Source organism: Belonocnema kinseyi, chromosome 9, assembly GCF_010883055.1.
Source record: "Belonocnema kinseyi isolate 2016_QV_RU_SX_M_011 chromosome 9, B_treatae_v1, whole genome shotgun sequence".
Classification (NCBI taxonomy): Eukaryota; Metazoa; Arthropoda; class Insecta; order Hymenoptera; family Cynipidae; genus Belonocnema; species Belonocnema kinseyi.
In genome coordinates, this window is record NC_046665.1 from 51,918,930 (window position 1) to 51,939,921 (window position 20,992).

The 20,992-nt window shown below is 32.4% G+C and overlaps 1 protein-coding gene across 2 annotated transcripts in view; it reads right to left on the minus strand.

The window, feature by feature from the left end:
- Positions 1–20,992, minus strand: part of LOC117179694 (innexin shaking-B-like) — a 137,395-nt gene that overhangs the window by 34,485 nt on the left and 81,918 nt on the right. For both annotated transcript variants that reach the window (XM_033371719.1, XM_033371720.1), the window contains one exon: positions 12,365–12,654. In XM_033371719.1, the coding sequence (XP_033227610.1) occupies positions 12,365–12,654 (290 nt within the window). The remainder of the gene's footprint in view (positions 1–12,364; positions 12,655–20,992) is intronic.

A 20,992-nucleotide genomic window follows, 5' to 3' on the forward strand; every position in this document is an offset into this window, starting at 1 on the left:
GCCCAGATCGTTCAGCATCAACTGTGCTCGTACAGCCACAACGAAACTCGGTAAACCACTTATGAATCGTTCCAATCGACGGTGCAGAGTCCGGGTAATACTAATCCAGCTTGGCCTTGATCTCAGATATCGTTTTCTTGCAAAGATAGTAGTGTTTGATCAAAACTCGAAACTCAGATTTTTCCATATTAAAAAAAACTCGGAGGTTAGTCGCTTATCAGTGCTGTAACTTGCAAATGCGTAAACATAAATGGCTGAAGTTTTGACAGGCGTCATTTGAAGGATCAAGCTCGACGAAAATGGTTCACATTAGTGAATACTAATGCCATCTCTTAGAATTTTCAGGTACTTATCAGGCTGCCTAGTATTTGTGCGAATTATCTAAAAGGATTTTATTCAATTATTTTCATAAACAGAAAAGAGACACAATTTTTAAAGTATGTTAAGGCGCTTGAAAATTTGTTCACGAAAACCTTTTTTTTATACATTTTTATTATATTAAAACACTTAACATTTCGTAAATGTCACAATGAAATTAAAGCTAATTCAATGGTTATCCTTCAATAAAAGAAACCTTTGTTCCCTCGTATTACATATTGTACGACATGTAAAATCTACTGAACCGAGATAACGTAGTAAGATATTATTATTAGTTTACTTAGCTCACCCCTAAAGTCGCAACGCAACCTATCCGCGCGAAGAACTGGGTGAATTCACAGCGCAATTGGCCATGAATGGATTGCATCACCTAAAAAACATTCCTTTTTGACATTTCTATGACAGTCGTCTCATTACTCCATATTCCCACTTTGCAAGGAAGAGGTTTTATGAAAATAATACAATTTTAGATGGCACAACTTATTCACAGATCGCATACACTTGAGAGTTTATTGGAGCAAGACGTGTTTTTGTTCCGTACTGTTTCATCTGACATATAGATATGAGGTAAATGCTACAACTTTTGTTTTGTGCCGCGATGGCATGGTCGCGTATTCAGAAGTCGTTTCTGAGATCGCCAACCTCAGTTACAAATGCATTTCAAAATTATTTTACAGAACGCAACTCGTGTAATAGTGTAGTAGTCGACCTTCGCGTGAAACGGACGGCCGTACGAGAACGCGAGGTATAATGAGCTATAAAAACCCCTTAAAAAACGATAAATGTATCAGAAAAGTGTCCAAACATTCTTCAGTGTCTCCAAAACAGCATAAAAATATTAAAATAGTGATTTCTTTATTTTTTCTCAGTGAGTTCTTTTAAGTGACAAGTAAGTTTGAAAAGTGCAAAGCGCCGAAAGGCGTACCTCGCGGCGTCTCTCGTGGCGTGGCATAATTAAAACACGACTAAGTGAACCTTATAAGCCCCCGCTAATCGCCAGTGCTGTACACACAGCCTAAACATAGAAACATGTCAGTATAGCAAAATTTTTGTGAATTTCCAAGTGTCTAGTGCATCCAAAAAGTGCACAGCGCCGTAAGGCGTCGATCGCGGCATCCCTTGAGACGTGGCATACACCAACAGACAAAGTGAACATAAAAGTGCTCCAATAATCGGTATTGTTTCTCATGCGCTCCACACGTACTATAATAGTGATTTTCCATGAATTACGGAATAATTAGTGGTTCAGAAAGTGTTAATTGCCAAAAAGTTACCAGGTCCAGGAACTAATGGCAAGCCCCAGCAAAAGCCAACAAATTACTCTGTCATCAGCCGTAGCCCCTGGACCAATTAATAAGAAGAAAAGAAAATACCCAGTTGCGCCGAGCAATGCAGCAGAAGCATCATGCCTTTCTCCATCCTTACAGGCGGGAATAGCACAAATGCTATTCGACACTCTCAAGGAAGGCTCTTTGACTAGTGAACTTAGCGAAAGGAAAGTTTTATACGCCCTAAAAACGCTCAGAAACACAGAAAAAATGTCACCCAGAACAAATCTGACCAGGAAAACTATAGTTCACAGTAAGAAAGGCGAACCAGATGATGAAAACCCCAATCCCAAGTGAGCAGCGATAGCGCCGATACCGACATCGGCAATGACATCCAAAAAAGAGATCCACCCACACAACCAAGTGGCGCCGTCATCTTCCACATCGCAAGACGCTGACAATATCATACTCAGCCCCAGGAGCCCGAGAAGAGCAGCACTGTACCTGCCAGCAATTGAATATATGGATAGTGAGGAGAACAGTGAAGGATCACGGTTTGCCACTTATAACGCCTTCAGCCCGCTGGCAAATAATAATCTGGCTGAGATGAGTAACGTAAACCAGAACTCAACTCCAATAAAACCACCTACAGTGCCAAACACAAAAGTTATGAAAACAGAGGACATTTGAACGGAATCTAAGGAGCCGCCAATCTACGTCTACAATGCAAAGGCGAAACAGGTAAATGATGTACATAAATCAGAGATCACAGTAGACCAATATGTTATCAAAAATCTTTCGCCAACAAAACTAGCAGTTCATATAACGAGCATCAAGACATTCAAACGCGTAATCGAAATTATGAGAGGGAATCATTTTGATTTTTACACAATAACACCCATTGCGGAAAAAGTTTATTCATCCATCACAAGCGACAGCAGGTCTCTTAACCTAACCAGTATTAATAGGCAATCTAATCAAGTAGTATGGTGGGAAAATATTAGGCACGTTGAAGGCATTCAATGCTATAATTGTCAAAGAATTGGCCATATAGCAAAGTATTGCAATGGGGGTTACAGATGTGTTAAATGTGACCAGACTCACGGACCAGGAGAACGTAAACTAAACGGCAGCGATAAACTAGAAAAGAAAGATATTTACTGCGTAGTTTGCAGACAGACAGGTCACCTGGCCTCATACAGAGGGTGCCCCAAATCAAGGGAAATCAAGGGGGAAATAAGGGATAAATTACAAATTATTAAAGAAAAAAGAGAACTTAAGCTGAGAAAAATATCTAATTACGTTAAGGGCATGTCATACTTAGAAAATTGTCGATTTTACCAGTTTTAGGTTCACCCGGCTTTTTTTCTAGAATAATAAATATTTTGTCTTAAAAATATGGAAAATGATAGCGAATTAGCAACGGGAGTCCCCACACACTTTTTTTGTAATTTTTTATTAAAAAAATGTTTATATTGCTAACAATGTGCGTGTATATTTCGAGGTTATGTGTGTTACAGTTCACCCAAGCGTTACTTCCAAACTACACAATATTTTTGGCCGAAAACTTTGGACTTACAAATAAAAATAGTAACTAATGTCCCGCAACTAACTTTGTTTTCAGGCAATCAAAAAAGTTTAATTCATAAATAATTTCCAGATTATCGTAAAGGCAGAGATGAAAAACGACGTAACCTCAAAATAACGCATATGCATAACATTTTTATGTAGCACAATAATTTTTTTTTGTTATTATCCCTCAAAAAAGAGTCCGGGGACGTCGGTTATGATATTTTACAGCATCTCCGAATTCAGTTTTTAACATTTTTCATTTTTGTGGAAAAAAGCCGGGGAAACAGTAAGTATCACATGCCCTTAATCTGGAAATATCTTATGCTAAAATTGTGAATCCTACATCCTCTGAACGACAAGGGGATCAGTCTGCCACAAAAGGTTTAGAAAACCTGTCATTACTGACCAATCAGCTAAACAGTATCAAAACTCAAGTCACGGGAAACACGCAAAAAATCAACCATATTTTTGAATCCCTAGAACTCAATGAACCCTAACAATATAAGTTTACAGCCCAACAACAATTCGGACACAAATAAAATAAATATTAAAAACATAAACCTCTTGGCAATAAATGTAAATTCTATAGTATCTAACGTTAGGAGATTCAACCTTCAAGATACAATAAAAAAATACAACCCGGATATTGCACTAATAAGCGAAACCAAATTAAATTCACGACAAGAAATTAGCTTTGAAAACTACACAATTCTAAGAAACGACAGGATAGATAACAGAGGAGGTGGAGGGACCCCGGTAATAATAAAAAATAATCTGAAATTTTACAGGGTAAATATCAAGTCAGACAACCAAACTAAAATAATCGAAACAACCATCATCAGAATCCCATTCCAAAATCATCAAAACTTATACAGAATTAGTGCTTATGCAGCAGGCCACACTAGAAATAATTTTTCCAAAGACTTAAGCCTTATATTTAATGAACTTAAACGTTACATCTCAGAAAGCTGGTATTTACTAGCAGGAGATTTAAATGTCGGTCACTTTGACTGGCAAGATGCTCAGCAGAATCTCAGAGGTTTATACTTAAATAATTGGGTAAAAAATAATGATTTGCAGTTTAGAATAAAATTAGTAGGACCGTCCGAACCCACGTATCCCAGCGGAAACTCATACCTAGATATATGCCTACATGATAACAGGATCAATGTAAACAATTTAATTAATCACAGACTGAAAGCAATCCCTTATGACAGCGATTATAAAGGAATAAGTATTGTTTTCTCCCTTGACGGCATGGATAACATTATTTTAGAACCTGCCCCAAACACCCACCGATTAAACTTTAACAAGACAGATTGAGAGGAATTTCAAAAGCACCTTAGCCAATTTAACGCGACCCTGCCGGAAGCCTGACACCTCAGTAACGAAGAGATAGACACTCAAATAAATTTACTTGATCGAATTATCATGGAGGCCCTACAAACTTGCACGCCTAGTTATAAAAATTTTGATTCCGTCAAAAGATATTTATGTCCCAGGATAAAAAATCTGCAGAACATTAAAAGTCATTTATTATCAAAAATACACCGTCTAAAAACATTAACATTGATAAAGAAGTATAAGAATGCATGCATTTATCTTAAGAGACGTTAAAGCCAAAATAAATCATTTATTTAATAAGAACATTAATAATTACTGGTATAATAGAATATAAAACATTTCCATGCACGATAATAATAACCTATTTCCAGAAATAAACAGAATATTTGGATCAAAAAACGAAACTGACTTTCAAAATTTCAAAATTCCACAGGATAAAATAAACTTAATAGAAGCCGCGGAAATCGACAAACTCTCAACGCCTAAAGACGAAGAAAATAACTTCATTATAACTGACCGTAGAGATAAATTAAACTTGCTAGGAGCACATTTTGCTTCAATCAGTAATCAAAACAGACACAATCCCACACACACAATCCCATATACGAAGATGACAAAGATTACTTTTGTAACATCTATAAACTGAAAAACATTTTAAAAAATCATGATAGCAAAAGATCATCCGGAACGGACGGAATCCCAAACATTGCAATTAGGAACTTACCTACTAATATTTTGCATGAATATTCTATAATTTTCAACAATATGTTGAATAACTACCATTTTCCAGATAAATGGAAAACTGCCAGAGTTAAAGCACTCAAAAAGAAAGGCAAAGATGACAAGCTTCTAGAGAGTTATAGACCAATAAGTCTCTTGCCAAATATAAACAAAATATTTGAAATAGTACTTAATCAATCCATTCAATAACATTGCAAAAAAATGACATAATCCCTGATATGCAATTTGGATTTAGGTACAAACACTCAACAATACACGCGATTAGTAAATTTGTTTCCGATGTGTGTTGGGCTCTAAATGACAAACAATTTGTCGCGGCCTGTCTTATAGACCTCGAAAAAGCTTTTGATACTGTTTGGCTGAATGGCCTATTTTTCAGAATAATAAAGAAGGATTTTCCGAAACACCGTATAAAAATCTTATGGAACGCCTTGCACGGAAAAAAAAATTTGTATTCAATAGCGAAAATAAATCAGATCTGACGCTCGTGCTCAATGAGGGCCTGCAACAGGGGGCTGTCAACTCCCCTATATTGTTTAACATTTACGCTTGCGACTTGCTGAGATCTTATGGATTAAATCTAAAACCTAACAAAAAAAGTCTGGGGGTTGCTGACGACATAATAATATATGTCATCAGTAGATGCCTGCACGAAGCTCAAGCCAATCTCCTGGACATATTTTAAAAATTATTATTCTTTTTTGATACCTGAAGATTAAAATGTAATATAAATAAATCTGAAACAATCCTTTGTAGGCCAAACTTGAATGAAGTTCATAAAAAGTATTGTAAAGTATGGAAAGATTTCAAAATAAAAACAAGCGAAAGTGGAAACCTATACCTAGTACACAAAAGGGTAGTAAAATACTTGGAAGATCACCTTGACTCTGACTCTGACTTGACTCTGACTCTGGAAAAAGGGAAAAAGGCCTACTTTAATGCCAAACATCTGTTTCACTCCAAACATTTAGACTCTAAAGTGAAAATTGTATGCTATGTGCTGCTCATACGGCTCATATTGACGTACGGATTTCAGGTCTGTTTCAATATAGCGCCTTCCACCATGGAAAAACTAAGGGTCTTCGAAATAAATTGTCTAAGAGCCTGTCTAAAAATGTACAAAACTCCCAAGTCAAATTATCGACGACACTACTCCAATCAAAAATTATACGATCGCGCTAATATACCACGTATAGATAATTTTATACTGAAATTAACCAGGAATCACATCACCAGTGCAGCATGTAATATTAAAAACCCCCTAATTTCGGGGCCATATTATCCCCATCCTGGTTATCATGAAAAAGCGAGATTAACTGGTGACATACCTCCAGAATCATTTACACACTTAGATAGCGAAGGTTATCTTCAAAATGTCAATAATATACCCGCTATTTATCATGTACATAGGCATAAGTTTGATAAAAAAATATTACACAAGGCAAATAAAATGTATGAGAATTTTAATATTCCACGTAGATACTCAACTAACATACCCATAAGGGATACTAAGGACAAACACTGGCTCAATACAAAGCGATATTGGTGGCTAACATAAATAATTACTGCACATACAAATGTTGAACTAGTTTTTATTTTCTATTTCTCTTTAAATTTTTCTAGTTATCGATCAAGATCAATATAGATAGTACACTTCTGTATGTAATAATAGATATGTAAGAAGCATAATTATAATTCTTTTTACTTTCCCCTAACAATTAAGCGAGCGCCTAACTTAGGCCGATTATAACATACACTTTTTAAGCGATATAAGTCAAGCGCTTTTTCTTATCCATGTTTTTTTACAGTGCTATAAATGTATATACACCTTTTTTGTAAATTTCTTTCAATAGACATTGTTTTTGTAAAAAAAGTGGTTAAGGCTATTGACTCGCGTGCTTAGGTTTATGCGTTCGAATCCCACCCATTGCGTGCGAAATTTTAATTGTATTATAAGCATTATAACTTAATAATACTGATTAATTATGAGTATATCCGAAAATATTTATAAGACATAACCGTGCGCCTATTTATTAATTATTTTTTAACAATACTTTTCACAATTTATAGTGCTGTCTTAACTTTAGTTTACGCCGATAACATAATTTAGATCTCTTTATAGTATTCGTTAAAGTGACATGATAATTCGTAATTGCAACATCCAGGAACTGTACAGAATACCGACTGTACTTGAAAGATCGGTAGATTTAACTTGGATTTCAGAAAAATATAAGGTTCTTTTTTCTGCGTGTACAATAATAGCGGTCATATTTTGTCAATGAAAAGAACAGAAACAGCATTTACTTGCACAAGAGGCCCTACTGCGGCCCTAACAAGGGCCCCTAACATTGATTAGGAAATAGTAAGGATTCTTGTTAAGGACCTGAACAAATTTCCTTTGACGGCCCCTAACAATTTTGCGTAACCAAACTAGTACCGCCCCTAAAAATTTGCTCCATGCGGACCCTAATAAAAATAGGAAAACCTAATCAGACCCTCAACAATACCCCATTAAGCCTTCTACACGGGATACTCGTTTTTTAGATGAAATTAACTGTTTTTGTTTCAAAAAGAAAATTGTTCGTTTACATATCAACTATTATATTTTTGGTTCAGAATGTATCTTTTGTGGTTGTAAATTCAACTATATCGTTGAAAATGAACTTTCTAGCTGAAATTTTGAATAACAATTTGTAGTCAAATCAAATGAAAAATTGAATCAATTTAATTATTAATCAATTTAATTTAAATTGTAATTTGTATTAAAAACTGCCTTCCTCCATAAATCGAGAATTAAATATAAAAATAAGATATCACAGATCATTCTTCGACAAGATTTGATCGATTTTTAGTTTTGTTGAAAAAACTATTATTTATTAGTAAATTATTAGTTATTTTTTTACCTTATAACGAGTTTTATCTTGAAACTTTACAAATTAATTATTTCAATTAAGTGTGGACTGAATAAATACTTCAGTACTGATGTTTAAAAACAATGAAGAAATCAGAATTTTTAAAATTATTTTAGATTATTAAAGTGACGCTCTAGTCCCATTTAAAGTGAGTCACACGTGAGAAAATTGGTTAGAAAAGTCAAGGATAATAATTCAAGTTGTTCTTTCTCACGCAATCAAGAAACAAAAGAGTTTCATCGTTAATAGTATGAGATTTAATAAATGCTTCGTAATTGTTTAGCAAATTCTTTGTTAAACATATACATGCTAATCAAGTTGTGAACAACTATTATGGATTATATTAGATGACATGTGTGAAATATATTTTATTCTGAAGAAATAATTAATAATTAATTTATTATTCGGGAAATTGTATGGTTTAAAACGAAAACAAATGAAATATTCATGCATCAAGAACAAACTTTTATTCTATTTTTATTTTGATGATTGAAAATTTAATGACATTAGCTCTGTAAATTTGCTTTGAGCTTCCTTTCTTTGAATGTATAAAAATTAGCCAAATCTGGAAGCGATCACGTTTCCTAACGGTTAACAATTGCCTTTGTTATAAGAAATTTCATGAACAATTACTCATCTTTTCTATTCTTCATGGAATGAATAGCGTTTTCAACCCAGAATCAACTGCAGATCAGAACAATGACAGTTGTTATTATTCATCCAAATCCCCTAACGTTATTCGAAGATCAGTCGTTAACAATTAAATGCGTACAAAGAAAGGAGTTTATGTGACGAGAAATAACCGAGTAATGCATTTGTTAACTAAGATCGTTTGAACAATTGCGAATTGTTATTATATGAGCAAATATGATAACTGAGTATCATTCATGAGCTCTATGGACCTAATTCCATGGAAAATGACTATTCTTTTCATCACCAATAGCTGAAGGCAAAAATTGTTTTCTTTATTCGTTTATAATAATGATTATTTATTCATGAATCCTCACGGGTATAACACAAAAATTATTTTTGATGATCCATTGAGGAAATCCAGTGAGAATCAAGGGATAATAAGACAAGATATCCCAAGTATCATAAAAATGCATCATAAAAAAATTACAACAATTTTTTGTAATGAATTTTTGTATTAATTTAGCTCTTTCAGTCGAAGGAAATTTCAAAATACATTTGCTGAACATTCTATTAAAAAATCCTGAAAAATAAAACTATATGAAACCGTTTAAAACTATATGAAACCATTTTCATCCACTTATTTGTTTATAAAAAATTAAATACATTTTTTAATTTATCCTACAGTATTGGAAATTCTACTGAATAGTTCCTCTACTCATTCTGGGTATTTGGGAATGAATCTGAGTATTCTCTTGGAAATGGTACTCTTCAAAAATAAAAATAAATTTTTTTCTCCTGAACATCTTCCTACTTTATAAAGTAGGAAGGAGGAAGCATACTTCCTCCTCTCCTTGCTTACTCAGCTATCGCTCCCCTTCTCCTCCTTCCCATTCACAGCCCTTTTAATTCCCCTGTTCTACTGGCCCATACCTATTTCTCTTCCCCAGCTCTCACTGTCTCTCCTGTACTCATCACCCTCCTTTGTAATCATGGCCCTTACTTCCTCTCATCTACACTCACTTCTCCTACTTTACCTCCCCTCATTACCCCTCACTTTTATCATTTCTCCTTTCATTATTTTCCCTCAATTTCCCTACTTTACCTTCCCTCAATACCTTCTATTTCTCAATTCCTTCTATTTCTATTTCACTCGTCTCCCTTCCCCTCATTTCCCCTACTTCCTTCCCACAATTTTCCATAATTTCCTCTACTTCCCATCCTACCATTTCTCCAAAGACTTCTCCTCACTTTCCCTGTTTATACTAAAGTACGAAGGATGGATGGACAGACACCGGAACGAAACTGTAAGGGTGTCTGTCCAGGACTACGAAAACCTACAAATAATTATTGTTTAAACAATTAGGGTACACGTTCTGAGATAAGTAAAATACTTAATAATAAAATCAATAAGCGACTTCGTGTACGAGATTCAATGCAACTAGAACTTTCTCTACCTTTCCTATGAAAAGGCGCTAGTGAATGATTATTAGTGGTTCCAATAATTGCTAAACATCTTTAACAAAGAATATTACTCATAAATTTCGTTGTGTCATTAATTACAGAAAATGCTAAATTTTCAGGAAAACATTTTGAAAAAATAATTGTTTGAACAATTTAAAATTAGTTAAAAGATACTCTAAAATTTGTCACATGTCAAATAAAAATAATCCATTTTTTTAAATTAATAAGTAGTGATTTTATCATGGTTTTTTCCAAAACTGTTATTTTGCAATTTTTAGGGCATTTCCCGACTCGGAAATAATTTGTTTGCTGCAATTGAACAGATCAAGGGGGAACGTTTGAAAAAATGAAAAAAAATTTTCAACATGTGTCAATTTGAACTACCATACACCTACAAGGAAATTTTTTGTTCTGACACATGCCTGATTTCAGCCTGTTTCTACGCGTATGAAAAAAATTATACATATATGATATCGCCTTTTACGATAGTTAGCTAACTCACCGTAAAAAATATAAGGAAATGTTGGTTTAAGATAATAGAATTTCGCGGTAATTTATGGAAAGTTACCATATGTAACTAATCGAATTACCAAAAGTTTAATAAATTTTCGGAAATTTATAAAAATGTTTACAATTGAATTTTGGATAAATTATGGTAAGCTACGACATTAACTTGTAAAATTCCCATAACTGGCTGAAAATTTCAAAAAAAATTTCCCAATAATTATAGACATTTTCAAATTGAATTTTGGGTAATTTTTTTAAGTTACTATAAATTACTTGTAATATTATCAGAAATTACAAGAATTTTTTTAATTCTAAAATTACCATTAATGACCGTAAATTTCCATAAGTTTCTGAAAAATAAATTTAATTTAAATAGAATTAATTAAATTGATTGCTTAAATAATTTAATTTAATTTAAATTGAATCATATTTCCTTCAGTCGAAATGAAATATGACTGCGACTATGTTCCTATTCCACCCCTAGGTGGATAACATAATATTGGAGGCTAAATAACAAACCTGCAATATATTGAATTCAAAGAATATATTTGATTAGTTTAATTGAAACCCTTAGGTACTTTCAGTAAAATGGTTAGTTACTTTATAATTTAAACTATTCTGGTAGATCAGTAATTTTGACCAAGTTGCTAAGTTGAAGAATTCATTATTTTCTATATCCTGAGTTTACTTATATTATCTTTAAATAAGGAAAACATTTAGTTGGTATAAAAAAATTAATTATTTTACACTAGGAAGTTTTTCGTCTGGTATCCAGAAACTGAATATTACTGAATTTGACATAATGTATTTTGAAACTTTTGAGGTCAAATGTGTTGTTTTCCTCGTGTTTCATGATATTTGGATGACTGAAGACAGTGCATATATATATATATATATATATAAATGTACGGTCTTTTTGGGTTCCCATGTTAAAATCGCTATTATTCTATGGCCACCAATTTGTTTGGATTGATAAATTTGTTTATATACACTTATTATTTACCTGCAGTTATTATATTATTTGGATGAAAAATATAAGATAGTTGTCTAATTTTTGTTGTCTACTATTATGGAGCTCAAGGTATAAAATGGAATTAAAATCTAGAAAGAAAACATTTTTTATTTTCACGATAGCAATTTTAAATCTTATTCTCTTCTCCCTATATACCCACAAAGTAAGAAAGCATCAGATCATGCTATATAAATCGAGCCGAAACTTGTTGAAGCCCATAGATCGCATAAATCAAGTAAGGTCTTTCAAGACCTTCAGCTAGATTCTTTACTGGTAAAAACAGTTGCACTTTAATTAAACACAGAAAATCGTTTCCATTGCCGCAGTTTCGAGCGAGTATTGTCTTTTTCAAAAGCCTACAAATAATGCAGGCATCAGCTGTGGGGTACATACTGGGAAAATAATAAACCTTAATTGAATCTAGTCTGGAAACGGTATTCAGTTGGTATTTCTTTTCACGTGGGTTACACCTTCCAACTCTTAATCTAGGATCAAACAAAAAGAGAGAAAAGTTAATAAAAGAGGAAAAATCTTACCCTATAAATGACGGTCATTAGACTGAGAATGCCGAGAAAAAGGAACCAGAACCAGAGGAAGACGTAGATCTTCTCATTGACGACGTTGAGCGGCAATATGCAGACGGCATCATGTCTCTCCACCTCACCGCTGACACCATACTTGTAGAAGGTGCACTTGGTCATCCTGGGGAAGACGTAGATCATCGGATCGATCCGGTCCTCCTGGTCGGACTCGAGAAACCTCAGAACGTCGATCCCGAAGGTGAGGAAGGCACCATCGAAGAAACGATTCATCAGGAACATCTGGCCTGCGTGGATATCACTCGCTGTAGACGACTGCTTTGAAAGTTAATAGACCTAGGAAGATGGGAGGCCGCTGGGCATTGGGATTGGCCACAGATTGCTCGAAGGGAAGTCTGCATTTTCAAATTTCGCGGGGCCCTTAACCGGGCGAATAAATTATACAGAGTGGAACTAATTCTATATAACTTTCATTTGTTCATCCACAGGGCTCGGATCGTGCGCCTTTTTCGACATTATTCTACTTCTTTGGATTTCGTAGCCACGGGCAAAAAACCTCAAAGTTTTAGGTCGGGTCTCTGTCCGTCTATCTCTCTAATTCCAAGGAGGAGAAGTGAGAGGAAGTGAGATGGAATGATGGAAAATGATGGAAGGAAAAATAAGGGAAGTAAGAGAAAATTACGGAATGGAAAGTTGGGGAAGTGAGGGGAAATAAGGGAAGGAGAAGTATAAGTGGGAAGAATGAGGGGTGAAGTAGGGGAAGTTATCGAGAGGGAACTAGTGAATGTCAGGAGAAATTGGAGGGAAGGAAAATGGAGGGTAATAAGGAAGTTGGGGAATGAGGTTGGGGAACTGAGAGGAGATTTGGGATAAAATATAGTGGAAGGATGAATGAGGAGACAGGGAAGTAGATGCGTAATAAGTTGAGGAAAGGAAGGGAAACAAAGGTTGGAGTGTAGAGTGGAAGTCAGAGAGTTTACAGGGAGTAAGTGAGGGACCGTATGATAAGGGATATTGGCACGTCTTAATTAACGTCTTAGTAGGCTGAGAAATCCTATATTTAGAGGTACGGCGCCTACTTTTCTAATTTTTTTTTGGAAAAATGTAACTTTGATGCGCTACACTTAGATTAAATTTTAATCAGAATTAAACTTCAAATTCGCAAGCCCTAACAATTGGATATTTCTAAATTTTAAATATTTGAAGCCAATTAGTTGTAGATTCAATTACAGTCTTTGCATTCTTTCCCTTTTTCCCTTCTTTTAAAAATTCTTTCTTCGCCCTGTTTTCAAGCAACTTCCTCTTTTTTCGTTTTCCAGCTTAAATTCTGACTAAATTAAGAGAACCCAATGAGAAAATCTAACTATCATTCGTTGAATGCATCCTTAATTTATGTTGTTAATTCTTCTTCGTTAAAAATTCGATTATTTGATCAAAATTCGATTATTTATTTAAAAATTCATTTTTTGGGTCAAATATTTAACTGTTTTGTTAGACATTAATACCTTTTTTGGGTCAAAAATTCATCCTTTCGGATTGGAAATCCCTTTATTATGGCAGAAAAGTCATCTTTTATGATTGAAAATGAACTTTTTTTTTAATATTTAACTGTCTTCTAAAAAATTAATCTTTTGGACATGAAAACTGTACCATTTCGTTTAAAATTCATTTGTTTTCTTGAAAATTCGTTTGCTTTTAAATAGAATTAAAAATTTTTTTCTTCAATTAAACTGTTTGGTTACAAGCTTATTTTTGTTAGATGAAAAATATCAATTTGTTGGAAATTCAACTTTTCATTTGATTGAAAATTCATCTTTTTAGCTTAATAATTCTTTCATGTTTGAAGATTAATATTTCTTTGTTTTAAGAATTAACTATTTTATTGAAAATTTATTTTTAAATTGAAAATGAAACTTTGTGTTGATAATTTACATTTTCGAGTTGAAAATTAAACTTTGTGTTGATATTTTACATTTTCTGATTGAAAATTCAACTATTTACGTAGAAAATTCAACAATTTGGTTGGATGTTCATTTTTTTTGTGGAAAATTCCACAATTTGCCTGAATTTATTTTCATTTTTTACTGAAAAATCTTCCATGGTTAAAGATTCATCTTTTTGCTTAAAAATTAAACTATTTTTTTTAAATCCTTCTGTTTTTGATCTTGAAACATTAACTTTTTTGTTAACAATTCACATTTTGAGGTTGAAAATGAAACTGGTTTGTAGAAAATTTTCATTTCTCCCTTAAAAATGAAACAGTTTAGTAAAAAATTCAAATATTTGGTTGAAAATTAACTTTTTGTTAAAAATCCACATTTTCGAATTGAAGATTCAACTGTTTTGTAGAAAATTCGTCTTTTTAGTTTAAAAATAAGATTTTTTGTTTAAAGTTTTTTTAACTGTGTTCTAAATTGTTCGACTTTATAGCTTGAACACTTGACTATTTTATTAAAAATTTGTTTTTGGATTGAAAATTGGTCTGTTTTGGCTTAAAATTCTACTAATTTGTTGAATTTAATCTTTTTTAATCCCCTATTTACGTAAAAAATTCCCCTATTGACAAAAAATGAATAATTTCATATTCCAATTACACAGTCTCAAATTTAAACCCCAAATTGTCAAGTAATATTAAGTGAAAAATGTTCAAAATGAATATTCCTGAAATTCAAGATTATTGTAATTTACAAACTTCTCGGATTTTAAATTAATCCAAGTTAACAAGTTTATAAGTTCAGAATATTTTTTAATCAAGGAGAATTATATATTCTAAATTCCTCAATAAAGTTATTATGCTCTTCCTTCAGTGGCTGATACATTTTTTCATTATCTTTAAAAATTGATACTACCTGTTGTGAACATTTTTCAAAATTGTATGTGAATGTTTTTATAATTTTATGCGACTCGTGTGACTTTTTTTCAACCTTCTAGTCGAACCGAGCCCTGCATCTATTATTTTTATAAAACGAATGAAAATTAGAAATAATATTTTCCACTATGTAAGGGAAACCAGTACGAGATGGATAAACAAACTTTTCAAGACCGACCCGTTAACGAAGGAAATTGTTTTATAGATTTATGAAACAATAATTGAAAACTGTTATTTAAAAATGTTTTTTCATTTATACAATGATTTGAAAGTTGTTCAGTTAGTAGCATTTACTTATGTGTGCTTGCAACATAAAAACAAATAAATCACCTTGACATCCAAGTAGAACCTGCCAACAATCTATTCAGCTCATATCGAATGACGCTTCTAATAAAAACATGCGAATAAATGGTAAAAGCTAATCAATGTCTTAAAAATGATATCCTATTAGCTGACAAAATTTTCATTGCCATTTGAAAAACACGTTTTTTAATTTTAGAATTCGAAAATAACAAGTAAGTGATAAAAAAGCTGATTATAAAACTTTGTTTTAATATTCCTACTCATAAAAAAGTATTGAAGAACTTTTCCTTTTATCATAGGCACTATTTTCCATCATTCAGTTCGTACTTCGTACTATTTTCCCTATAATTTTCCCACTTGGGAACCAACAGAGGGGAAGGCGAGGGTACCGCTGGCGCTGGAAAATTATTACTCTGACTCTGAATCACCCATTCACCTACCTTGAGTCCAATTTATTTTTCTCTATTCTCTCCTTGACTCATTATTTTTCCCCACTTGACAGCTTGTGGAATTATAATAAATTGTTTTTTTCGGCTAAAGGCTAAGAATAATAGATCTGAACCGTGTTTTTATGAATTGAATGAGAAAGCTTGATTCTCATCATAGCCGAACCGTTATTTTGTAAACAAGCTTCAAACAATTTGAGTCTATATTGGGGTGCTTCCGTTAATATGTTATTTAATTACATTCATTAATTCTGTTTTGGTTGTCGAGATTATTTTTCCAACAATTACAAATATTATCTAATTATTTGTTTTATTTCTTTTTAGGGTTTCGTAGCTCCAGGCTACTTATACTTTCGGTCGGGCGTCTTTCCGTTCCTCCATTCATCATACTTCTTTCCTTGGAGGAAAAATAAGAAGGGAGGAAGTAGTGGAATTAAGGGAAAATGAGATTAGAAGAAGTTGGGAAATGAGGGATGGGCGATCATGGGATGTAAGGCAAAATGAGGGGTGAGAAAGTAGAACAAGTGAGAGGAAATGAGGGATGAACAAGTAGTTAAAATGAGGGGAAGAGATTCTAAAAGAGATGAGGGAAGCGGGAGAAGTGAGGGGAAATGAGGGGTGGAAAAAAGTGGTAGTTATGGGAAACGAGGGGTGAAGACGTAGGGGAAGCAATGGGAAATTAGGGGAAGTAGGGGATAGTAAGCGATAGAAAACGAAGGGAGTGGAAGTAAGAGGACGTGAAGGAAAATATTACGAAATCTAAAATCTGTCGATATACTTTAAAATATTTTGAAATTTCTTTAAATACACTTATTAAATTCCCGTGGAATCATCGAAACTCCTTCAAAACTAGTGAAATCCGTTAAAATCCTTTCGAATTGTTTTACATCTGTTGAAACCTTCTGAAATCTCTTTGAAAACCTTCAAATTTTTTTAATTTCATTAAAATCCCTTTATACCCTTCAACATTTCTGAAAATACTTCGGTATCTCACGACTTGCTTCAAAATCCTTTAAAGTCCCTTAACTTATTTTGAAATATTTTGAAATCTCCTTAATCCCTTAAAATCAATCGAAATTCATGGAAATGGTTCTTTGTTTAAATTATTACACCATTAAGCCAAATCCTTTCGGGTAAGCCTTAAATGACCCTCATGATCCTAAAACAGGAGAAATTTGGGGAAATCAGGGTAGAGGAAGTAAGTAAATGAGGGGTGCAAAAGTAGGAGAAGAGAGGGGAAATGACAATTGGAGAAGTAGTGGTAGTGAGGAGAAAAGAGGAAAATAAAACAGACGATGTGAGGGAAAATGAGGAGAGAGAAGAAATTTTTCGGAATTTCGTTTAACTAGAAATAATTTGCAGGGTTTTGAAATCCCGGGGAGAAACCCTTATAGTTTTAGTGGGGTGTTTGTCCGTTCGTGAGTCGTACTTTTAAACAAGAAGGGAAAGTGACAGGAAATAAATGGCGAAGTTAGGTTTGATGAGGGTGTGGGGAAGTAGGAAAATGAGTATTGAGGTGTTAGTTTCAATGGAAGTGGAGCAGAGAATTTGAGGGGAGTGGAAGTAAGGGCTGGGGAAGGGGAGCTTTAGCTGGGGAAAGGAGAAGAAGGGAAAGTAGAGGAAGAAGAAGTGGGGAATTAGAGAAATGCAGGGAAACTATTAGAATTAGGGACAGGAAAGTATGGAAGGGGGAGGTTTTAACGGCTTATTTGACGTCTGAATATTTTACGAAACATTTTTTTCAGGTGCACGACCTTGCTTTAAATAATTTTTTAACTTCATTTTCGTTTAATTTCGTGCATGGGTTCAGTTTACAGAACATGCAGCCCTGTTCTGGCTTCCTCTGGTTTCCCTATTTTATTTCTGTCTCATAATAATATCCTATCAAATTTCTCTTCTATGTAATTTTATTTGAAAAAAGAGTATTTAAAATAAACGATTGCTACTTTGACGATTTCGCAATAACAATAGTAAACAATTTGCGATTTTTGTAATATTAAAAAAAAACCTAACGTTTAATGCAATTCGAAGGAGCCAAGATTGAAATTTTCAAAAATTGACCGAATTTATTTCAAATCGCACATACTCAATTCACAGAATATTTAAATGATTCCGTGAAAAATGTGAAAAATGAACTTTCTTAGGTAAACCATTTTGTTTCTTGGATTTTTTTCCACATGAGTCGTTTTGGTAAAAAAGAAGCATTCTCGTTTTCAGTCAAAAAAATTCTCTTTTTCACCAAGGTGGATTATCATTTATATTTATTATCATTTTAATTTCATATTATTTTACACTGAAAATTTTATTCACAAATTTAGAAAGAAGCCAAGAGATAAAATGGCGGACGTTTAGAGTAAAATTGACTTTGAATATTTTCATAAAAATTGCCGCCATTTTGTTAATTTTGAACTTTATTTTGTTTTCCTATTGAGTTTTTAAAGAGGATGAGAAATTCTATCAGATTTAAAAAAGAAAAAGTAAATACCTATAATAACCTGAGAAATATCACACATTTAACCAAAATGTTTAACATTTTTTGTTTTTCAATATTTACTTAAAATCCGTTGCAAAATTGAAAAAGTTTATAATTTAGTAAATGGCAGCAGTTCTAAAAATATTTAAAGTCAGTTTACTCAAAACCCCCACCATTTTTTTCTATTGATTTAGTTCTAAATTTGTCGCCCTAATGTAAAGATATTCCATGATAATTCACCTCGGTGAAAAGAGGTCATTTTTTTTTTTAAAATGGCAATTAACGCTTTTTGCCGAAACGACAAAAGATGCACAAAAACAAAAAGAACAAAATTGTTTTCCTAAAAAAGTTCCAGAAAATTTTCTAAATTTATTTGAAAATGTTTATAAAATTCTATAAGATTATTATGGTGTGATCAAAAAGAAACAGATTCAAAGAATTGTTAATTGAATAATAATTAAGTTAATTAGAAAAAATGGAGACGTAATTATTTAAAATATATCTTTTTTCGTTACTTTGAAACTTTTTTTTTAATTTTATAAAGAATTTTTAAAGACGACGAGAAATTTCTATCAGAAAAAGAAAGAAAACGAGAAATATCTATATTAGTTTGAAAGATATCTTCGGCAAAACGATGAGATATATTTCATCGTATAAAATTGATACTTTTACAGTGTATACTCTAACTAGAGCATAAATATTATTCCACAACTTCTTTATATAAATACAAATCTCAAGAGAATAAATCAATCATGACTAAGAAAGCAACATTTTATTTTACATAAAACGGCAGCTATTGAAATACTTAGAATTTTTCGGGCGAAATTTTTTCGCCGGAAGAGATATTTCATTGAGATATATGGACGGAAAGAATAATTTTAGCAAGAACAATTTTTTTATGATGCAACAAAGTCTATTTTCCTGTTATCGCGGCGATGCCATCCGAAAAAAATTTCGGATGATTTATGATCAGAACTTGAAAAAAATTTCACCTTGTATTTTAGAAATAATTAGATTATTTCAACGATATTTTGTAGAAACAAAGCTAAATCGAAATATCAAGATAATTTAGTTTTAATTAAGGGTAAACACAAAATATTATACAAATATTAAATTAGGAGATCAAGAAAAGTTTTTGAGATGAATATAGATATGGATAAAAAAATTCTAAAATCTAAAATATATACAAAGGGTATAAACAGATTTAAAAATATCTGAAGGATGTCCATTTTCACGATTAATTTTAGTTTTACTTTTAAAATAGCCTTCCATTTTATATTATGGTATAGTCATACCATCCGCTATCTCAAAAATTAAAATTTCAGATGATTTACAGGGATTTTTAATATTTAAAAATGTCTTTAAACATTTCTAGAAAAATAAAAAAAAAATTAAGAGATTTTAAAGATTTTTACCGACTCCCAGGGGATTCAAAGGATGTTAACTGAGTTCATGGATTTGACAAGATTGTATAGGGTTTCAAAGCTTTCAGAGTATTTTAAAATATTCCAATGGATTTCAGATCATTTTGAAGATTTCATCTGATTTCAGAAGATTTCAGAATTTTTCTAGAAATCTTAAAAGATATTATACAATGTTAAGATTTCTAGGATTGTAAAGAATACAGTGTATTATAAAATATTCCAGTGGATTTCCTGACATTTAAAAAAATGTCGAAGGATTATAGAAAATTTCAGGAAATCAAACAATTTTTTGAGTAATTTCAAATGATTTTAGAAGATTTTTGAAGATTTCAAAGATTTCAATGAATTTTAAAAAAATTAAGGGATTTATAGGATTTCAAAAGATATATATAAAAAGATTCCATCATATTTTATGGTATTTCAAAAGATATCAAGTGACCTTAAGGGGCTCTAGCACATTTTTTGGTATTTTTCTCTTATTTGTGGGTTTGCTAGGTATTTTAAAAGATTTAAGGGATTTTGTAAATTTTCAGGGATCTTAAAGGATTTTAAAAAGTTTACGGAATTTTTTATTTCTATTTAATAAGGAGATCCAAAGATTTTCAGAGGTTTTAAGAAATATCATAGGTTTCTAGGTAACCTTAGGAAATAACTGAAATGAAATTTCGAGGGATTTAAAAGAATTTTAAGAGACTTCAAAGGTTTTAAAGGATTTCCAGGAGTTTTTAAGCATTTTAACTGATTTGAGGGATTTTAAAAGATTGTATCCGGTGCCGAAGTTCTTTGAGGGATAAAAAGATTTCAAAGCATTTAAGATTATTTAAAAGATTTTAAGGGATTTTAACAGATTTCTGCAAGTTTTATCTGACATCAGAGGATTTCAAAACTTTTTGAGGAATCCTGAGACATTATCAAATTTTTAAATTTTTAGGATGTGAGGGAATAGATATAGATGAATTTCATAATATTTCACAGAATTTCCCAGGATTATAAAAACTTCCATGAAATTAAATAATTTATGAGGAATTTAAAATGATTTTTGAAGATTTTAGAAGAATGAAAAGATTTCAAAGAATTTTTAAAGTGTTTACCAGCATTCAAGCAATTTCA